We start from the raw sequence: 15,223 nt of genomic DNA on the forward strand, positions 1-15,223 counted from the left end.
CTATTAAATCGCGCTATGGTGTCACGAACCATCTTTTCAATTTCCATGGAAAATATGCGTTTCAGTGAACTTTTGTCTGCTTAACACCTTTCTCATAATTATTTTCTTCCACATACAAATGCCGTGGAACTGACGTAGGTAATTTGGCGTTTCGAGTGCCCCCTAACAGCTTCTATAATAGGATTCTTCTGAATCACGTGCGTCACTTATTTGTCGCAGTGCCGCACGTAATGCTATTAGTATGGGTATTTATCGATGCTTGCCCAAGAATGTTCACCCACGGCAAATCCCCGACAAACTCTATACGTAGGCATTAACGCAATTGCATTGTACTCCTCTTCATCGAACGGCATCCTGCCTACAACCTCGCCTGACTGATAAGATCGATTCCTGTGGTCAATGGCGGTGAAAGACGACCATATCGTGCCGCCGCTAGTTTATCTCGGGTGCTCGGATGGTGCGGATAAGAAATCGCAAGTTGCTGACGGACTTGTCCATTGTCTTCAAAGTGGGCGTCATTCTCGCGTTATCGGGGCCTCGTTAAATATAAAATTCCGTTTGGCCGCACCGTTGTCACACTACCGACAGTACCTTCAGTCACAATGGTCCGTCACTGTGCCCTCGCACTTTGCCTCATCGCCTTCGTGGCTCCAGCCGTCTACGGCAACCTTTCACAAGTCGAGGTTGAGGCCTGCTCAGGTGAGACGTTCTCTGAGTTGTTTCACTCGTGTTTGTTCATAAATAACCTGAGAGCTTGTTCCAGACGTCCCGTCTCCCGTTACTTGCTATTGCATAGGCACAGCATTTCTTCGGTGAATCAGCATTGCACAGAAACTCTTGGGATAATTTTTTTTTAATTAAGGAGCCGGACATTTTGGGTTTTTCTTGACTGCCGTCGTTGTTTTTTCATGACGTGGCTTAATCAGCAACACTGTGTTTTAAGGTGGTCCTGTATTTTTGTAGTGTTTCCTTTCACTATGTGTAAAGAAAGGTAACCGCAATTTATATGTTGACTACAAAAAAAAGTTTGCAAATTCGCAATTACCTTTTCACCTTTTAAACGATTTCTACACAGTTTGTTTTGCTCGCGGTACTGCAGCAGTCACGTAGGTGGAATACTCACAGGAACGACGCGACCATACTTTGTCCTTCCTGCGCAGATGGATCCACGAGCAACGTGGCTGCTGTTCGCTTCAGCCACTGCTCCACGCTGCCGTGCACCGTGACGTTGGCGGACAAGCCCCGAGTTGAAATCGACTTCCAAGCTCGTAAGAAACGGGGCCGTGTGGGGCACCGTAGATAACGAAGGCATTCCCGCCGCAAGAATACATATCTTGTTCTGGCGTGCACTTGAGTCCCGTTGAATGCCACCTCCATGATTTGAGTGTTTACGTGCCGTCCATTGTCGCAAATGGGAGTATACACTCCGAAGACGCTGTCAAGTGCGTCCCCTCATTCAATGTTTATCAAAGCATGTCTCAAAGAGAAACACGTGCCAACCCCTTTTGCTCTCAGCACAGCTGGGAGCTATTGCTTTGCTGAAGCGCTTCCTAAGAGCTCCTACAATATTCAGTGCTCTGCCTTGCGAGCGCTTGGTATCGCATTCTCTGAATATAATATTCACTGTCTCGGTATCCGTGTCTCCTTTTCAATGCTTGTGCACTGCTCTATTTGGTCATTTTTCTCGGTTTATTTCGAACGCATAATTCTTATAATGGCTGCGTTTAGCAGCCTTTTAAAAAGAATTGTATACTTTTTTATTGCGTTATTCGCACATAGTAGTGTCCCTTCTAAGTTTTGGGCCGACGCTAAGCAAACAGTGTCTGCGTTATTCGCAGGACTTAGTAATGGTACATTTCTATGCCTTTCTACTTAAAGAGTGGGCAGGCGTTGTGAGCCTTTCAGTTTAGCAGTTGCCAGCCTGCTCCTTCCCTCCTGTTTTTCTTTTCTCTGCTTATAATTCTGCCTCGAAAACCAATATGGAGATCATATAATAATAATGATTGCTTCATATTTCAATGGCTCACCTGAATTTTTTACCGGTGTAAGTTTCATTGATCGCACACTGTGGTCTACCATCTTGTTGCGCTGAGAGGAGCAAATGATGGGTGCGAGACAAAAAAATCAGTCCACGAGATACGAATGCGGCAGATCTGGTATGCTGTAAAATTCATATTATCATGATATTTCCTCATATTTGTTCCTCAACGTAGTGGCAATATCGTGCATCATTAAAATGTGTAACGGCCCCACAGCTACTACCGCAGCTCAAATGGCAGAACATAGCATGCTCTGTTTCGGGGCTGTGTATTTCGCTGTTAGCGGCGACGACATGTTTTGTTCTGCCACTCTACTTTATTTTTATCAAAATATGGGGATAAGCATAAATTCACCTTCCCAAATACCTTGGTTAAACGCAGAGTTAATTATCACTATGCTAGATTTTTGGCTTCATTGTCACTTATCTTTTTGACAAGGTTACTTTACTAAAGGATGAGTCTCAGTTTTCCTGTTTCGTTACACGCATTCAGACTGTAATGCCGTTACATAGTGATGGGGACTAATTTCTCAAAGCAGCTCCCGGGTAATGACGTGTAGGTGGGGGAGGGGGGGAGGCTCCGATATAATTTATAACTCATAAGGGTTTTTGAACGTGCACGCAAGGCACGAAAATCGAGTTGTTTTGCATCGAGACCTCGTCATCTAGAACCCGTCACGGTTGGGAAAAGAACCCGCGAACTTATTCATACTCAACAGCAGAATTCCGTAGACATTGAATCACCGCTGAATCTTTGGATGTCTTTTTTTCTTCACATTATACTAAAGTGCAAAAGACAGAATCCATTGTAGATTACAACTCCGCAAACACAAGCGGGAACAAAAAACTGCCAGAATATAGACTGTCTATGTTCTATCAGTTCTTTATCCTCTTGTGTGTATTTTGTCCTTTTGTGTGCGCTAAAAGCTACCAAGTATCTGTTATTCCAATTTGTCCAGACCGGCACCTCATCAAAGTAAAAGAAAGAGGAGGAGAGAGGTAGATGTGAAGAAAAGAGACTAAATCTGGTGTTGATGTGCCTTCTGGCCACTTGCAGCTCACGACTCGAAGACCCTCCGAGTCCGTGTGCTCGGTGCCATTGGCGATATGGCGCCGCAGCCTTTCCCGGGTTTCAAGACCGATGCCTGCAACTTCATGGGTGTCAGCTGCCCCTTGAAGGCCGGCGAGAAGTACACTGCGAAGTTCGATCTTACCCTTTCTCCCACCTTCCCACCGGTTAGTACAGCGTTTCTTAATTTGATCCTCTGTCTTTCTCTCCCTTTGGTCGCGTACCTTCTTCGACGCTTAAGAAGGCCGGGGAAGTTTTGCCCGCACAAGAGAGGTGGGACTTTTTCATACGACCAGATTGTTTCCGCAGATGTTTAAATTTGCACGAGAGCAATATTAAAGGAATGCGCAAATCATATTAGCGTGGAAATTAGTCCATACTATTGATTGGAGCATATTTTATTTATAATATAGACTAAAGGTATGGCCTAAGTATGTATTTAATTTACAGTGTTACTCACAGCAATCATTCATGAGAGTCCGTTGGTGAACTTAGCGTTAGGGCCGAACTTGCATTAGCAGAGTGGTTACCGCTCTATGCAGACTTCCTATTAAAGCAAGATATGTACCGAAACAAAAAATAAAGAGAACCTTTTATTTTGCTAGGCTACACTGCTTTTGTATATAAGCCGATCTTTATCGTGTTTTCCTTATTTATTATAAGGAACGATACTAAAAATGCTTAAATTCTTCGAATCCATGAAGTATTTAGCAAAGCATTTTTTCAAGTGCTTACAACACAGAGCTGGTACGGCTTTGTAATCCAGATAAGACAGTGTGCCCAGCAACATTCGGGTTCAAACAAGGCAGTTCAAACAAAGAAGAAAAGCCAATTCCAGATGATACATTTAATTTTTTAGGCTAAGAAAACATCTCCTTTAACAGTCAAACTCCTTAGCACTACTAGTGACATTATTTGTCGAAAAACAACATAAAGTATATATTGTTGTGCTAAAACTTTATTTTAAAGAACCGCGTTAGCAAAAATTAGTTTGATCTTGCTGAAATGGAATACAGTATAATAATATATAGGCGCGTCCTTGCCGTAACAGAAAAAATTTTTATTTTGTCTTTTATTTATATATGAACTTCTTTGTGGCGTTGATGTCTCGGTCTGTCCTATCATAATAGAATACTTGAGACCGTTCCTCAAGAGTAAATAAACAGCAACAGACAAAACAAACCCATTAACTACTCAAGTGTTTGTTGCATTAACTTTCCCTTGTATAACAACATTTAACTGAATTCATACTTCGCTAGGCTGCTATATTTGAACAACTATTACAAGAAAGAAGATCTCTAAGTAACTTTATTGAGCCACAATGACATCGACATGTATCGTATTCTTTTACTAAAACGTCTTCCTCTTACGCTTTCATTAAAGGTGGCCGCAAAGGCTGTTTTCAAGGGCCAGGATGCAGCAGGTGAATTCTTCTGCTTCAAGGTTCCGGTGGAACTCAAACACTGAATGAACTGTGGACAATAAATACGCATTACCTGGTCGCATGGACTTACTGTAGTATCTGTTTGAATATGCTTCATTCTTAAGCGGGTATCTACAATCAATATGACAAGTGCGTTGATTATTGAGAGGGTTCAAGCTACTTGAAAGTAATTCGTATGATACAAAATTTCGCACAACCTTGTTTTGAGAGAACACGTATTCCTGATGCGTAAACTCAGCGTTAATTTACTAGCGCTTGTACCCGCGGCCATCCAATTAGTCGCTGTCGAAAAGCCTTACGCCAGCCCGTAGGGCATCCGTTTTGCTTTTCAAGTCCCTCAGGGAAACTGCTCGTTTGCTGAAGAGTATAAAAGTGTCAAACATAGCTGCAATATTCACTAAATTTACGCCACGCTCCAAATTTGGATACTTTATTAGCGATTCTTTCACGAGTTGTATTAGGCGAAAATCTTTAAACATATAAACGTGGTCGTGTTCTCACCATATGAACACGCATACGAACGGCTAGATGAACACTCAGAATGCATCAGCGCTTCTGGAACTTGCAGGCGCTTGAGAGCACAAGAAGTCGTTCTTGTTTTTATAACCAGCCGCTTGTGTCTGTTTATCACGCTAAGAACATATCCGCTGTCCGTTCTCGCTGAACCTTGTGTAATTTGATTGCATGCATGCGCGACGCGAATGGCGTAGAACTTTGTGGAATGCACGCGGGTCCCAGCGATTACTCTGGAACATTCGACGACTGATCTCTAAAAGCCGACGCGCTTGACTCGCTGATCAGATTTCCGAGGATCGCCGACTGTGTTCACTGTTTTCGTTGAGCATTGAGTGTAGCCTGTTTTTTTGGGCACAGGTTCGCCCAATAAAGTTAGTTTCGCCATTCACAGTTTTCTTGCTGTGTCCTGAACCGTCACTACCATGTGACATCTGACATCTGGCAAGTGACTGAACTCCGGCGTAGTTTGTCAAGTTTGTGCGGCGGTTGAATTGCCGGTTCCGCATTTTCAGTGTCTTCTCGATGCTGGTGGCTTCGCAAAACTCGTCGACGGTCTTCGGTGGCCTCCGTACCATTCCGGCGAAAAGTTCCTCCTTTACACCGCGCATCAGTAGGCGGACTTTCTTCTCTACGGACATTTCCGGGTTGGCGTGGCGGAATAGGCGGCTCATTTTTTCTGTAAAAATCGCGGTGGTCTCATTAAGCAGCTGCACTCGGGTTTGTTGTAATGCTTGGGCTCGTTCTCGGCGTACGACGCTTGTGAACATTTCTTAGACGGTAAAAGCGCTCACCCGTGAAAGATAAACGAGTTCACGTGTCAATATGGTTTCCTCGCCACAGTATATAGAACAAGGTGAAAGCAGGAGCCAACGTTTCTACAAGTGGACTTGTCTTCTTCAAGGCGACATATGGTTTACTCGCCACAGTATACGGAACAAGGTGAAAGTAGGAGCCAACGTTTCTACAGGTGTACTTGTCTTTTTCAAGACGACATATGCTTTTCTCGCCACAGTATATACTGCTTCACTCATTGTCCTATTAGGTGGTACTCAGTCACATACACCTAATAAATTTCTTGTCAACGGGACTTACAATGAAATTTCAAGATACCCCTTCCCCGCAAAAAGAAGTGTTTTGCATGTACGTATATTCTTTTATTAAATAACTTTAACGGTCTGATGTATTTCAACTTCGAACAGCTACAGATCATTTGTGAAGAATGTAGCGGCGAAGCAGTTCTGACACGACTTAGCCTTTTCAATATCTGTAACCCTTTAATGCCGGTTTTCGCGAATTCACGACACACCGAATGAGTGCAAGCTGGGAATATGCTTCCTGGCTCAAGTTTTGGTTGTCACGCATTCGCGACAAGAAACAATTTCTAACGCTGACATGCGGTGCCATCTAGAGCAGTATCAGTTGGTTGGCAACTATTGTTTGGAGTCGCGATCGGCGAAAACAGCCACGTGCAGCGTCAACTACCTTCTCAAAGTTTCGAGAACATAAAGTCAGTTCACGCTTTCAAATTTGTTCTCCTGTTGTTTACATTCCAACGATGAGTATGTAGTGAGTTCGAGATTGCAGATAATTTTCGCATTACCACTTGGCTACGGAACGTCGCGAATTCGCGACATTCGGGCCTTTACAGCACTCATTGGCTTTAGCGACATGTACAAACACCTCGAAATTGCGCGTATAGTTTTTCGGCAGGAAACTTACGTTAGGCCTTTTTATGGGGGTATGAAAGGGCTTCGCTTCGACCTTGCACCGGAGGATATAAGCGACGGCAGTTGCCTAACAGGAATGTCGTCCGAAGTCTCAGCCTTAGCCAGTGGAGGAGCCAGGAATTTATTTTTCGAGGGTGAAGGACACGTACTTCACCGGTGTAGGGGGAAGAGGCTGCGGGTGTTGTCGCATGTCGTATTATGCCAGTTATTCGTCGTACAAAGAAATTTCTGAGGGAGGGGGAAAGGGAGGGGGCACAAGGGCCTAGTGTGTACACCTCTCCTCCATCCCTCACTACGCCCATTGCCTGTTGACTGCGTTAGCACTGACAGCACCGGCCACTAGCCAGCCGTGAAAAGTACACGCGAACCATGCAAGCGACCGGGGTGCAAGGAAAAAACAGTTTTTTACGTGCCCAAAGTGCAAATCTGCACCTAGAAAACTGTCAAATGCTTCCAGTATTTTTAACAGCTATAGTTTACCGGCATAAGTGGTGTCGCTCATTCGCCAAATATAAGGTCATCTTTAGTGCAAAATAAACTGTTTTGCTGAAGTTAAGCCAGCAACTGCCTCAAGCTCATCTCTTTTTCTTGCGACATGGGTGTGACATTTTCTGGCTTAAGTCCAGGATGTCGCGAATTCGTGGTAGGCCCGAAAGTTCATAGGAAATTTAGTCTTCACACAAAATATTGGTGGCATTCGATTACAAGCGCTAAATAAGCTTAAAATATCCTGCAACAATATTTTCTGGCGTTTATTGAATAATTCTACCATTATAGATATAAAGTGCGTTTAATTTTCAGGCCCCCGCCCTTTTTGCACTACCCACGCATAAGAATGGGATTGCCATAACTAGGCGCCAAGAGTGAACATTAAAATATAGCAACCTTAACTTAAACTTCAGTAAAGAGAAAGTATAGGGAATCTGCAATTCAAGGCATTCTTTGGACAGATAGGAAGTAATACCGAAGCCTAGCCGCCCTAAGATGCTAAGGTAGAGCTACAATGAAACAGAGAAGAAAGAAAACCGAAAGTCTTTGACGAAAGAAAAAAAAAAGCTTTAACGGCAAACAGTATATTTTTTCAACGTTTATGTTCTTCTAATGTAAAATCGCATCCGCAGCAGCCCTGAGCATACAGCGGTAGAAGCTGAATACCCCAGAATAACATATATCGTAATTTAATGGAGCATTTGACTCAAATAAGAGCTTTTGTTGTCCAGGAATGCTTGCTTACAATGTTCCTTTGGAGCTAACTTTTTGACGTGATGTAAAACATTCTTGTGCTAAATCTGCAGTCGCAATAAAGAGCCGGCTAAGGAGGAGAAAAGAAAAAAGATCCGCGTCCCAAGAACCCTGATCTCATGCAGGCGTCAGCACTGATGATTGATTACTGGCGTGCAATTTCAGCTCATCCTCGGAGAATAAGGAAGAATGCCAAGTATGTGGTTTGCGTTAGAGGCTCATGAACCGCTGAAACGATGTACCCATATCCAGGTTTAATAATAATAATAAAAATAAGCACCCCCTTTAACAATAGTGAGAGTCAAAACTCCTAACAACATAGGAGATTGCTTTTTTATGATAGACTCGTTCCTTCTGCTTTTCCTTTCTTTGACTTTCTATAGCGCAAACCATATGTTAAGAGCTTACGAAACTTGTGGTGCTTATAAAACTTAGGCTTCAAGCAGGAATTTAAAAGCAGTAGCACGTGCACATCTGGACGCCTGAACAGAAAAGGTGTGATAAATTATGATTTTCAGAATCATGGAGACACGGTACGCGGATTTCTAAGACGTTCGACAGAGGGAATCTAAAAACAATGAGTAATGACAAACTATTAGTTCGTTGCCAGTTTCGCGGGCTATTTCTGCGCACCTGGGACTGATTTCTCATTTTAATTTCTATTCTTACAACACGCTCATGGACTTGTTAACATTAAAACACTTTAAAAGTGTTTCCGGATCTTCAACACAAACAAGCACCTCGTTATAAAAACGAGCTTACATAATACTTAGTTGGGTGAGCTGAGGTTTAGAGGAAATAACTAAATGAAAGATACCTTTTTAAGGTTCTGAAATGAAACATGTGGCTAAAAGAATATGCGTTCTCTACCTGTGCTCTAAAATGATCAGTAGTAAAAAGACGTTGAGTGAAAAAAGGGGAGTGAACACAGAGAAAGCGTCTGATGTTGAATAATTACCACAGGAGAACCGAAACCCGGCTATCACGGGCTTTCTGTAAATATGTTTGTATGGGCCGTATACATCTTTGTATAAATTTACTTCTTGCAGCTATAGACAGAATAGAGTTACAGCTGATGTGGCATGTCGAGGAGAGCCTGATAAGTCGAGAAGAGGAAAAACTGTGATGCGAACGAGAGGAGCGTTCGGTTCGGTATAGCACACACGGGAAATGGGTATACGCTGCGTAGATGTATGCCAGTCTTACAGCTGATATATCAGAGACAATGAAGCTGCCTAAGCGAGTCTTCACACCCTTTGATGGGAGTGCTGGGGGTCCGTTTGCTGGCTCATGGCCTCGCGCAATGTTTTGACCGCCACAGCCGCACAGAAAACGTTTAGCTGGCCCCCTGCGTGATGCTGGTACATTGCGACGTGAGAAAGAAAAAGGAAATATTGATAACTGAAAAAAAAAACTGCGTGTATAAGTTGTTGTTATACTAACATATACGCAAAGAGGTGACTTTTTTAATGATGGACCCTTGTGTTTCAAAGCTAAATCGGAGCGTTGAATGTGGTTGCGAATTTGATATCGAACACACCGTGGCACACCGCGACACGCGGGCCTTTCTCACACGAAAACAGTTGCGGAACTCGCCTTTAATCGTTTCGCTGCAAAAAAAGAAATTCGAATATGAAGAATTAGAGAGTGGAATGCTGCGGGCGAACAGACGGATGCACAAGAGGACAATAAACAGTCACTGAGGCCGGTGCCTTTCGAAAACTGCTGCGGCACACGAATAGCTTTCTGGACCAGGCGGCATATGTGGCCACGGTAAAAAAATTGCGTCTAAAAATGTTCTGTAGTCCAGCCGGTTTATTGACGGTCTGTAGAGAGGTGCAATGGACGGCGTATCGAGGGCAGGTGCGAAACAGCTGTGCTCGATGGTTTCTTCAAATGTGCAAGAGTCCTACGTTGGTCTTTTTGCAATTCCAATACGGTAGAAATGAAGGCTTGTAAATGTTCCTCCCAGTCATAGGCATGCAGCAGAGGCAGACCAATGTTATAGCACCGCGGGAGAGATTTGTCGACACTTGCCGACGGGAGATTTTGAATGCGCTAGCATTATAGAGTGTCAAAGTGAAAGAAAGTGTATGTAGGCATGAGCGTAATCACAGTGCATTTCCGTGTGCTGTGCGGTTACAGTTTGAGCTTTATTTTGCGCGCCGTGGAACATTCGGTGAAGAGGGACGAGGACGACGAAAAAGACGTTCTGCTCGATCGAAGCTGTTCTGCTGGGTCGCCGGCGGTTGCTTGTCGTGTTAATGCTGTGATTAAACTGGTGGAGGTGCTATGTACCATCCTCTGAATTAATTCGACCTCCCGATGCGTCAAATTCCTGCCACCATTTCCACAATTTCGGAGGAAAACCGGGCACTTCGCCGCAGCCGCCGCTTGCGAGGACTACCTCCCGAATACGTGCCATAGAGCCCGGTAAGAATGTCCACCACAGAAGTATGTAAGACGCAAGAGGGCGGCACAGTCCAATCCACTTCTACCTCGAGTGTCGCATACGCAGCGCGCGTTTCGAAGTCATTTCGTGGCGGTGTGTTCGAGGTCGTGGAGAATTGGCTTGAAGACTTCGACCGAGTCGCTGCAGTCAATGAAAGGGATGGCTCAAGGAAACTGCGCTACGTGTACTTTGCCCTTGAAACGTATTGTCTATAGCGTATACGCTCGCACGTGGTTCGCAAATCATCAGGGCTCCATCACTAGCTGGCAAGAATTCCGCCGACAGCTCCGCGAGACATACAGCAGCCCTGAAAGGAAAGACAAGGCCGGGCAGGTCCTGCAGTGTCGGCTTCAGAAGCCAAATGAAAGCGTGGCCATGTTTGTAGAGGACATGTCGCGTTTGTTCCGACGTGGTGATCCAGGTATGGCGGAGACAGAGAAAGTTCGTCTCCTAATACGAGGGGTGAAAGAACAACTCTTCGCTGGACTCATGCGCAACCCTCCAGCTACCGTCGCTGAGTTCGTAACTGAAGCAACAGCCGGTCATTCAGCAGAACAGCTCCGATCGAGCAGAACGTCTAACTTCGTCGTCTTCGTCTCTCTTCACCGAATCCTCCGCGGTGCCCAATATAAAGCTCAATGAAACTGTAACAGCGCAACGCACGGAAATGCACTGAATGTACCTGTCATGGGCGTCATCAGTAGTGCTAGTTAAAAAGAAAAAGGCACACCTTGCTTCTGCGTTGATCATCGTAAACTGAACAACGTCACAAAGAAAAACGTCTATCCATTTCTTCGCGTTGACGACTCACTGTGCCGACTTCGACACTGCGTAGTGGTTATTAGCAAATCAAGGTCGATGACCATGACCGGGTAAAGATCGCATTTATTACTCCTGGCGGTCTCTTTGAATTCAAGGTTCTTCCTTTTGGCCTGTGCTCAGCTCCTGCGACTTTTCAAAGATTGATGGACACTGTTTTGTCCGGTCTTAAGTAGCAAACGTGTCTTGTTTATTTAGACGATGTCGTCGTTTTTTCGGAGACTTTTCAGCAGCATTTTCAACGTCCTTGTGCAGTACTTGATGCATTCAAAACTGCTGGCCTTTCTCTCAAGCCCGAAAAATGTCACTTCGGTTACGAGGAGCTAACATCTCTTGGTCATGCTGTCAGCCGCGATGGAATTCGCCCAGATTCTGAAAAAACGCGAGCAGTTGCCACCTTCCCGAGAACTACGAAGAAACGCGAGGGTCGCCGTTTTTTTGGGGGGAATTTGCCCGTACTACCGTCGCTTCGTACGAAACTTTTCCGAAATAGCTGAACCCTTGCATTATCTCACAAGGGATAGTGTTGTTTTCGTTTGGCACCCAGAGCAACATCGCGCTTTTTGCGACCTACAACAACGACTTCAAACTCTTCCAATCCTAGGTCACTTCGACGAAGATGCCGACACTGACCTGCACACAGACGCCAGCAATTTCAGCCTAAGTGATCGCCTATAGGGCGTACCTCATTATCAGCGAAATCGAGCTACTTGACTACAGAAAAAGATCTTGCTATCGTGTGGGCCTTGGCCAAGTTCTGGTGGTGGCATCTGCTATGCGAGGAGATCCTACATGCTTGTCACGACGAACCGTCTGAAAAAGATCTTGCTATCGTGTGGGCCTTGGCCAAGTTCTGGTGGTGGCATCTGCTATGCGAGGAGATCCTACATGCTTGTCACGACGAACCGTCTTCCGGACATTTGGGGTTCACGCGTACTCTTGCACGTTTTTGCCACAAGTACTACTGGCCTAAACTGTCCCGTTAAGTACTACGTTAAGACATGCTGCGACTGCCAGCGGCGCAAGACACCACCCATCAAACCAGCTGGCTTGTTACAGCCTGTCGAGCCATGGGGCACCCTTTCAACAACTCGGAATGGACTTGCTTGGACCATTTCCCAAATCTTCGGCTAGCAACCGATGGATAATAGTTTCGACAGATTATTTCACCCTTTACTGTAAAATAAGACCTCTTCAACGAGGTACTGCTACTGACCTCGCCAATTTCTTCATCCATGCTATCGTCCTCCGCCATGGTGCACCAGTAGTGGTTATTACCGAAAGAGGGTTCGCTTTCACAGCCCAACTCCTGGAAAAATTGATGATCCTCAACGAAACTGTCCACCGTCGGGCGACTGCGTATCATCCCCAGACGAACGGCCTAACGGAACGGCTCAACAAGACTATCACTTACATTCTTTCAATGTATGTCGATGTGGATCACAAGAACAGGAACAGCGTTCTTCCTTTCGTAACCTTCGCCTATAATACCACTGTTCAAGAAACTACAGGATTTACTCCTTTTCACTTGCTTCACGGCCGCGAAGTTACCACAATTTTAGATGTAATGTTCCTCCCCGACGCATTCGTATCTACCACAGTCAATGCTGTCCAATATGGTCAGTATGCCCAGGAAGCTCGTCAGCTAGCTCGCCTGCGCCTTTGCTCTCAGTGACACTACGATGCTCACACGCACAACCTCCGCCATACAGAATTTACTAACGGCACGGCCTCGGAGACAAAGCGTGGATCTGAAATCCCATCCGCCAACGCGGGAGGTCGGAGAAACCTCCCCGTCATTATTTCGGGGCTTACCGGGTCCTTCAACGCCTCAGTGACGTCAACTACAAAGTTGTTTCAGGGAGCATCACGCGATTCTCCCGCCGTACACCACAACCGGATGTCGTCCACGTGGCTAGGATGAAGCCCTACTACGGGCTCTGATGATCCTCTCCTACCTTCCCCTCTTCCGAAGCATCGAGCCGATGATTTTGAAAGGGGCGGGGGAATAATGACACGTACATTCAGTGCATGTTCGTGTGTCGTGCGGTTATAGTTTGATTGAGTTCTATTTTGCGCTCCGTGGAGGATTCGGTGTAGAGAGACGAGGATGACGAAGAACACGTTCTGTTCGATCGGAGCTGTTCTTCTGGGTAGCCGGCTGTCATATACTGATGTATATCACTTGCAAATTGCTCGTCGAAGAGGCAGGACGCATATCGAGTGAGCTCCCAAACAACGCTTTGGAGTGTGGGGAATGCGTTTAAATCATGGATGAGGAACTTCACAGAGGTGGGAACGGTAATGCTACTGCAATAATTTCACAGTTACCGCTAAATTAGCACTACATTTTTGTTCCGCGAAGCAGCTGTCACTTTCACTAACTCGAAAATCAGGTTAGGTTAATTAACACGCTTTTCTTAGTCTTCATGCTACCTGGGTAACAGGGACCGCCTCAGCGAAATTGTGACAGGCGCGAGTCGTCCGTCTGAAGATAAAGAAGGAGAATAGCCTCTGCCGAAATACTACCGGCTCTCAGTGACAGAATATACTATGAAAAGAAGAGGCGCAGCTCTCGAACGCGAGAACCGCAGGGCGAGGCTGTCGCGTTTAGTAATTCGCAATTCGCTTGATTGCAGGCGATGCGCCCGACGTGGCATGCGTTCGACATCTTGACTGCATCACAAATAAGTCATTAGACAGGAATAGTCGGGTGCAAATGGAGACAGTGGTGCCGTGGACACCTGTATACAAAAAAAAAAGAAGAAAGAAAGAAACGAAGATAAGCTGATCATAACGTACCGCTGGGAACGCTACGGCCAGTGCTCTGACGCGATGGGCGACGACTTAGCTGCCTTCCTTTGTGCACACACTCGCTTGCTCCTTGTTGAAAGGGCGCCGTGAAGTCATTGGGCTATAAGGAACATCTGCCACAGCTGTTTTCGCCCTCCAAGACCACGAGCATGTCGCGCCCGACAGCGCTAAACATGTTTAGCGCCCGACTGGCGCTAAAACATGGAAATCAGCTTCGTTCGCACGCTCCAAAAGCACCGTTTTATCGTCCCGCTGCCGGTCCTCCTTACATTATCCAATTTCCCCATCCCCTTTCCCGACTTCGCACCTTTATAAAGAAAGTGGCGCCCTATATGGCAAGCATGGCATCATGCATCTACGGCATCTTGTATATATATATATTTTGACGGCCTTAGGGTAAGGAGAAACGTCCTGTGAATAGAAAGCGAAGGGGAAATTATCTTCGTCCTCGCTAATCATTCAAGGAAAGAAAATACATATATTGTGGTCATGAAACGGAGGGAGAGAGAAAAGTAAAAGAGAGGAACGTGTAGCGGAGAACTAGCAAAAGTGAAGTCACACGCATCAACTTTCCGTCTCTTCCCTTCTCTTCACCTCTTACACATGCTCTAAGGGCGCCCGCCGAATAAACAGTGAGAAGGTATTACGAAAAGAAAAAGCGGGAGGTTGAATTGACGGAGTTGGAAAGGTGGTATTTTCCGGCGTCGACGACGATGCCTATAGCTTTTTCTTTTGTTCTTTTTGCGTTTTTTTAGGCTACTTGTGCAGCTCCCCGCTGGTTTCATGGACGAAAGGAGGCTCGCGTCTCACGGGGCCATCATTGCCCAGCGCTCGCGCGTCGAAACGAATTCCGTGCCCTGCGCATAATTTTGGCGCCGTTTTATGCCGCGGTCGCCTCCTTTTTATCCGGGCTTCCGTCTCTCTCTCGTTTTTACGGCGATCGCTCCGCCTTGGGTGCCGCTATACACGGGACAACAGGGAGCTTGAGAGCGAGGAAGAGCCTGTCTATATGAACTGAGGCCGTTACGGTATGTGCTTCTTTCTTTGCAAGCACGGGAACAAAAGGTTGAACCGTAAAAGTACGTTTCCCGCCTGCCACCTT

At 45.6% G+C, this 15,223-nt stretch overlaps 1 protein-coding gene across 1 annotated transcript; it reads left to right on the forward strand.

The window, feature by feature from the left end:
* Positions 1-521: 521 nt before the first annotated feature.
* LOC126531397 (mite group 2 allergen Tyr p 2-like) lies at positions 522-4,616 on the forward strand. Its single transcript, XM_050178910.3, has 4 exons — positions 522-699; positions 1,161-1,268; positions 3,096-3,274; positions 4,491-4,616. The coding sequence occupies exons 1-4, from the start codon at positions 603-605 to the stop codon at positions 4,572-4,574; spliced, it is 468 nt and encodes a 155-aa protein (XP_050034867.1). The 5' UTR covers positions 522-602; the 3' UTR covers positions 4,575-4,616.
* The last annotated feature ends 10,607 nt before the right edge of the window (positions 4,617-15,223 follow it).

Source organism: Dermacentor andersoni, chromosome 5, assembly GCF_023375885.2.
Source record: "Dermacentor andersoni chromosome 5, qqDerAnde1_hic_scaffold, whole genome shotgun sequence".
Taxonomy (NCBI): domain Eukaryota; kingdom Metazoa; phylum Arthropoda; class Arachnida; order Ixodida; family Ixodidae; genus Dermacentor; species Dermacentor andersoni.

What these genes read in the sequence shown, in the direction of transcription:
- LOC126531397 (XM_050178910.3), top strand. Translation starts at nt 603, where the DNA reads ATGGTCCGTCACTGTGCCCTCGCACTTTGCCTCATCGCCTTCGTGGCT. An exon ending in TGAAATCGACTTCCAAGCTC is followed by an intron (nt 1,269 to 3,095) that starts GTAAGAAACGGG and finishes GGCCACTTGCAG; the next exon opens with CTCACGACTCGAAGACCCTC. An exon ending in TTTCTCCCACCTTCCCACCG is followed by an intron (nt 3,275 to 4,490) that starts GTTAGTACAGCG and finishes CTTTCATTAAAG; the next exon opens with GTGGCCGCAAAGGCTGTTTT.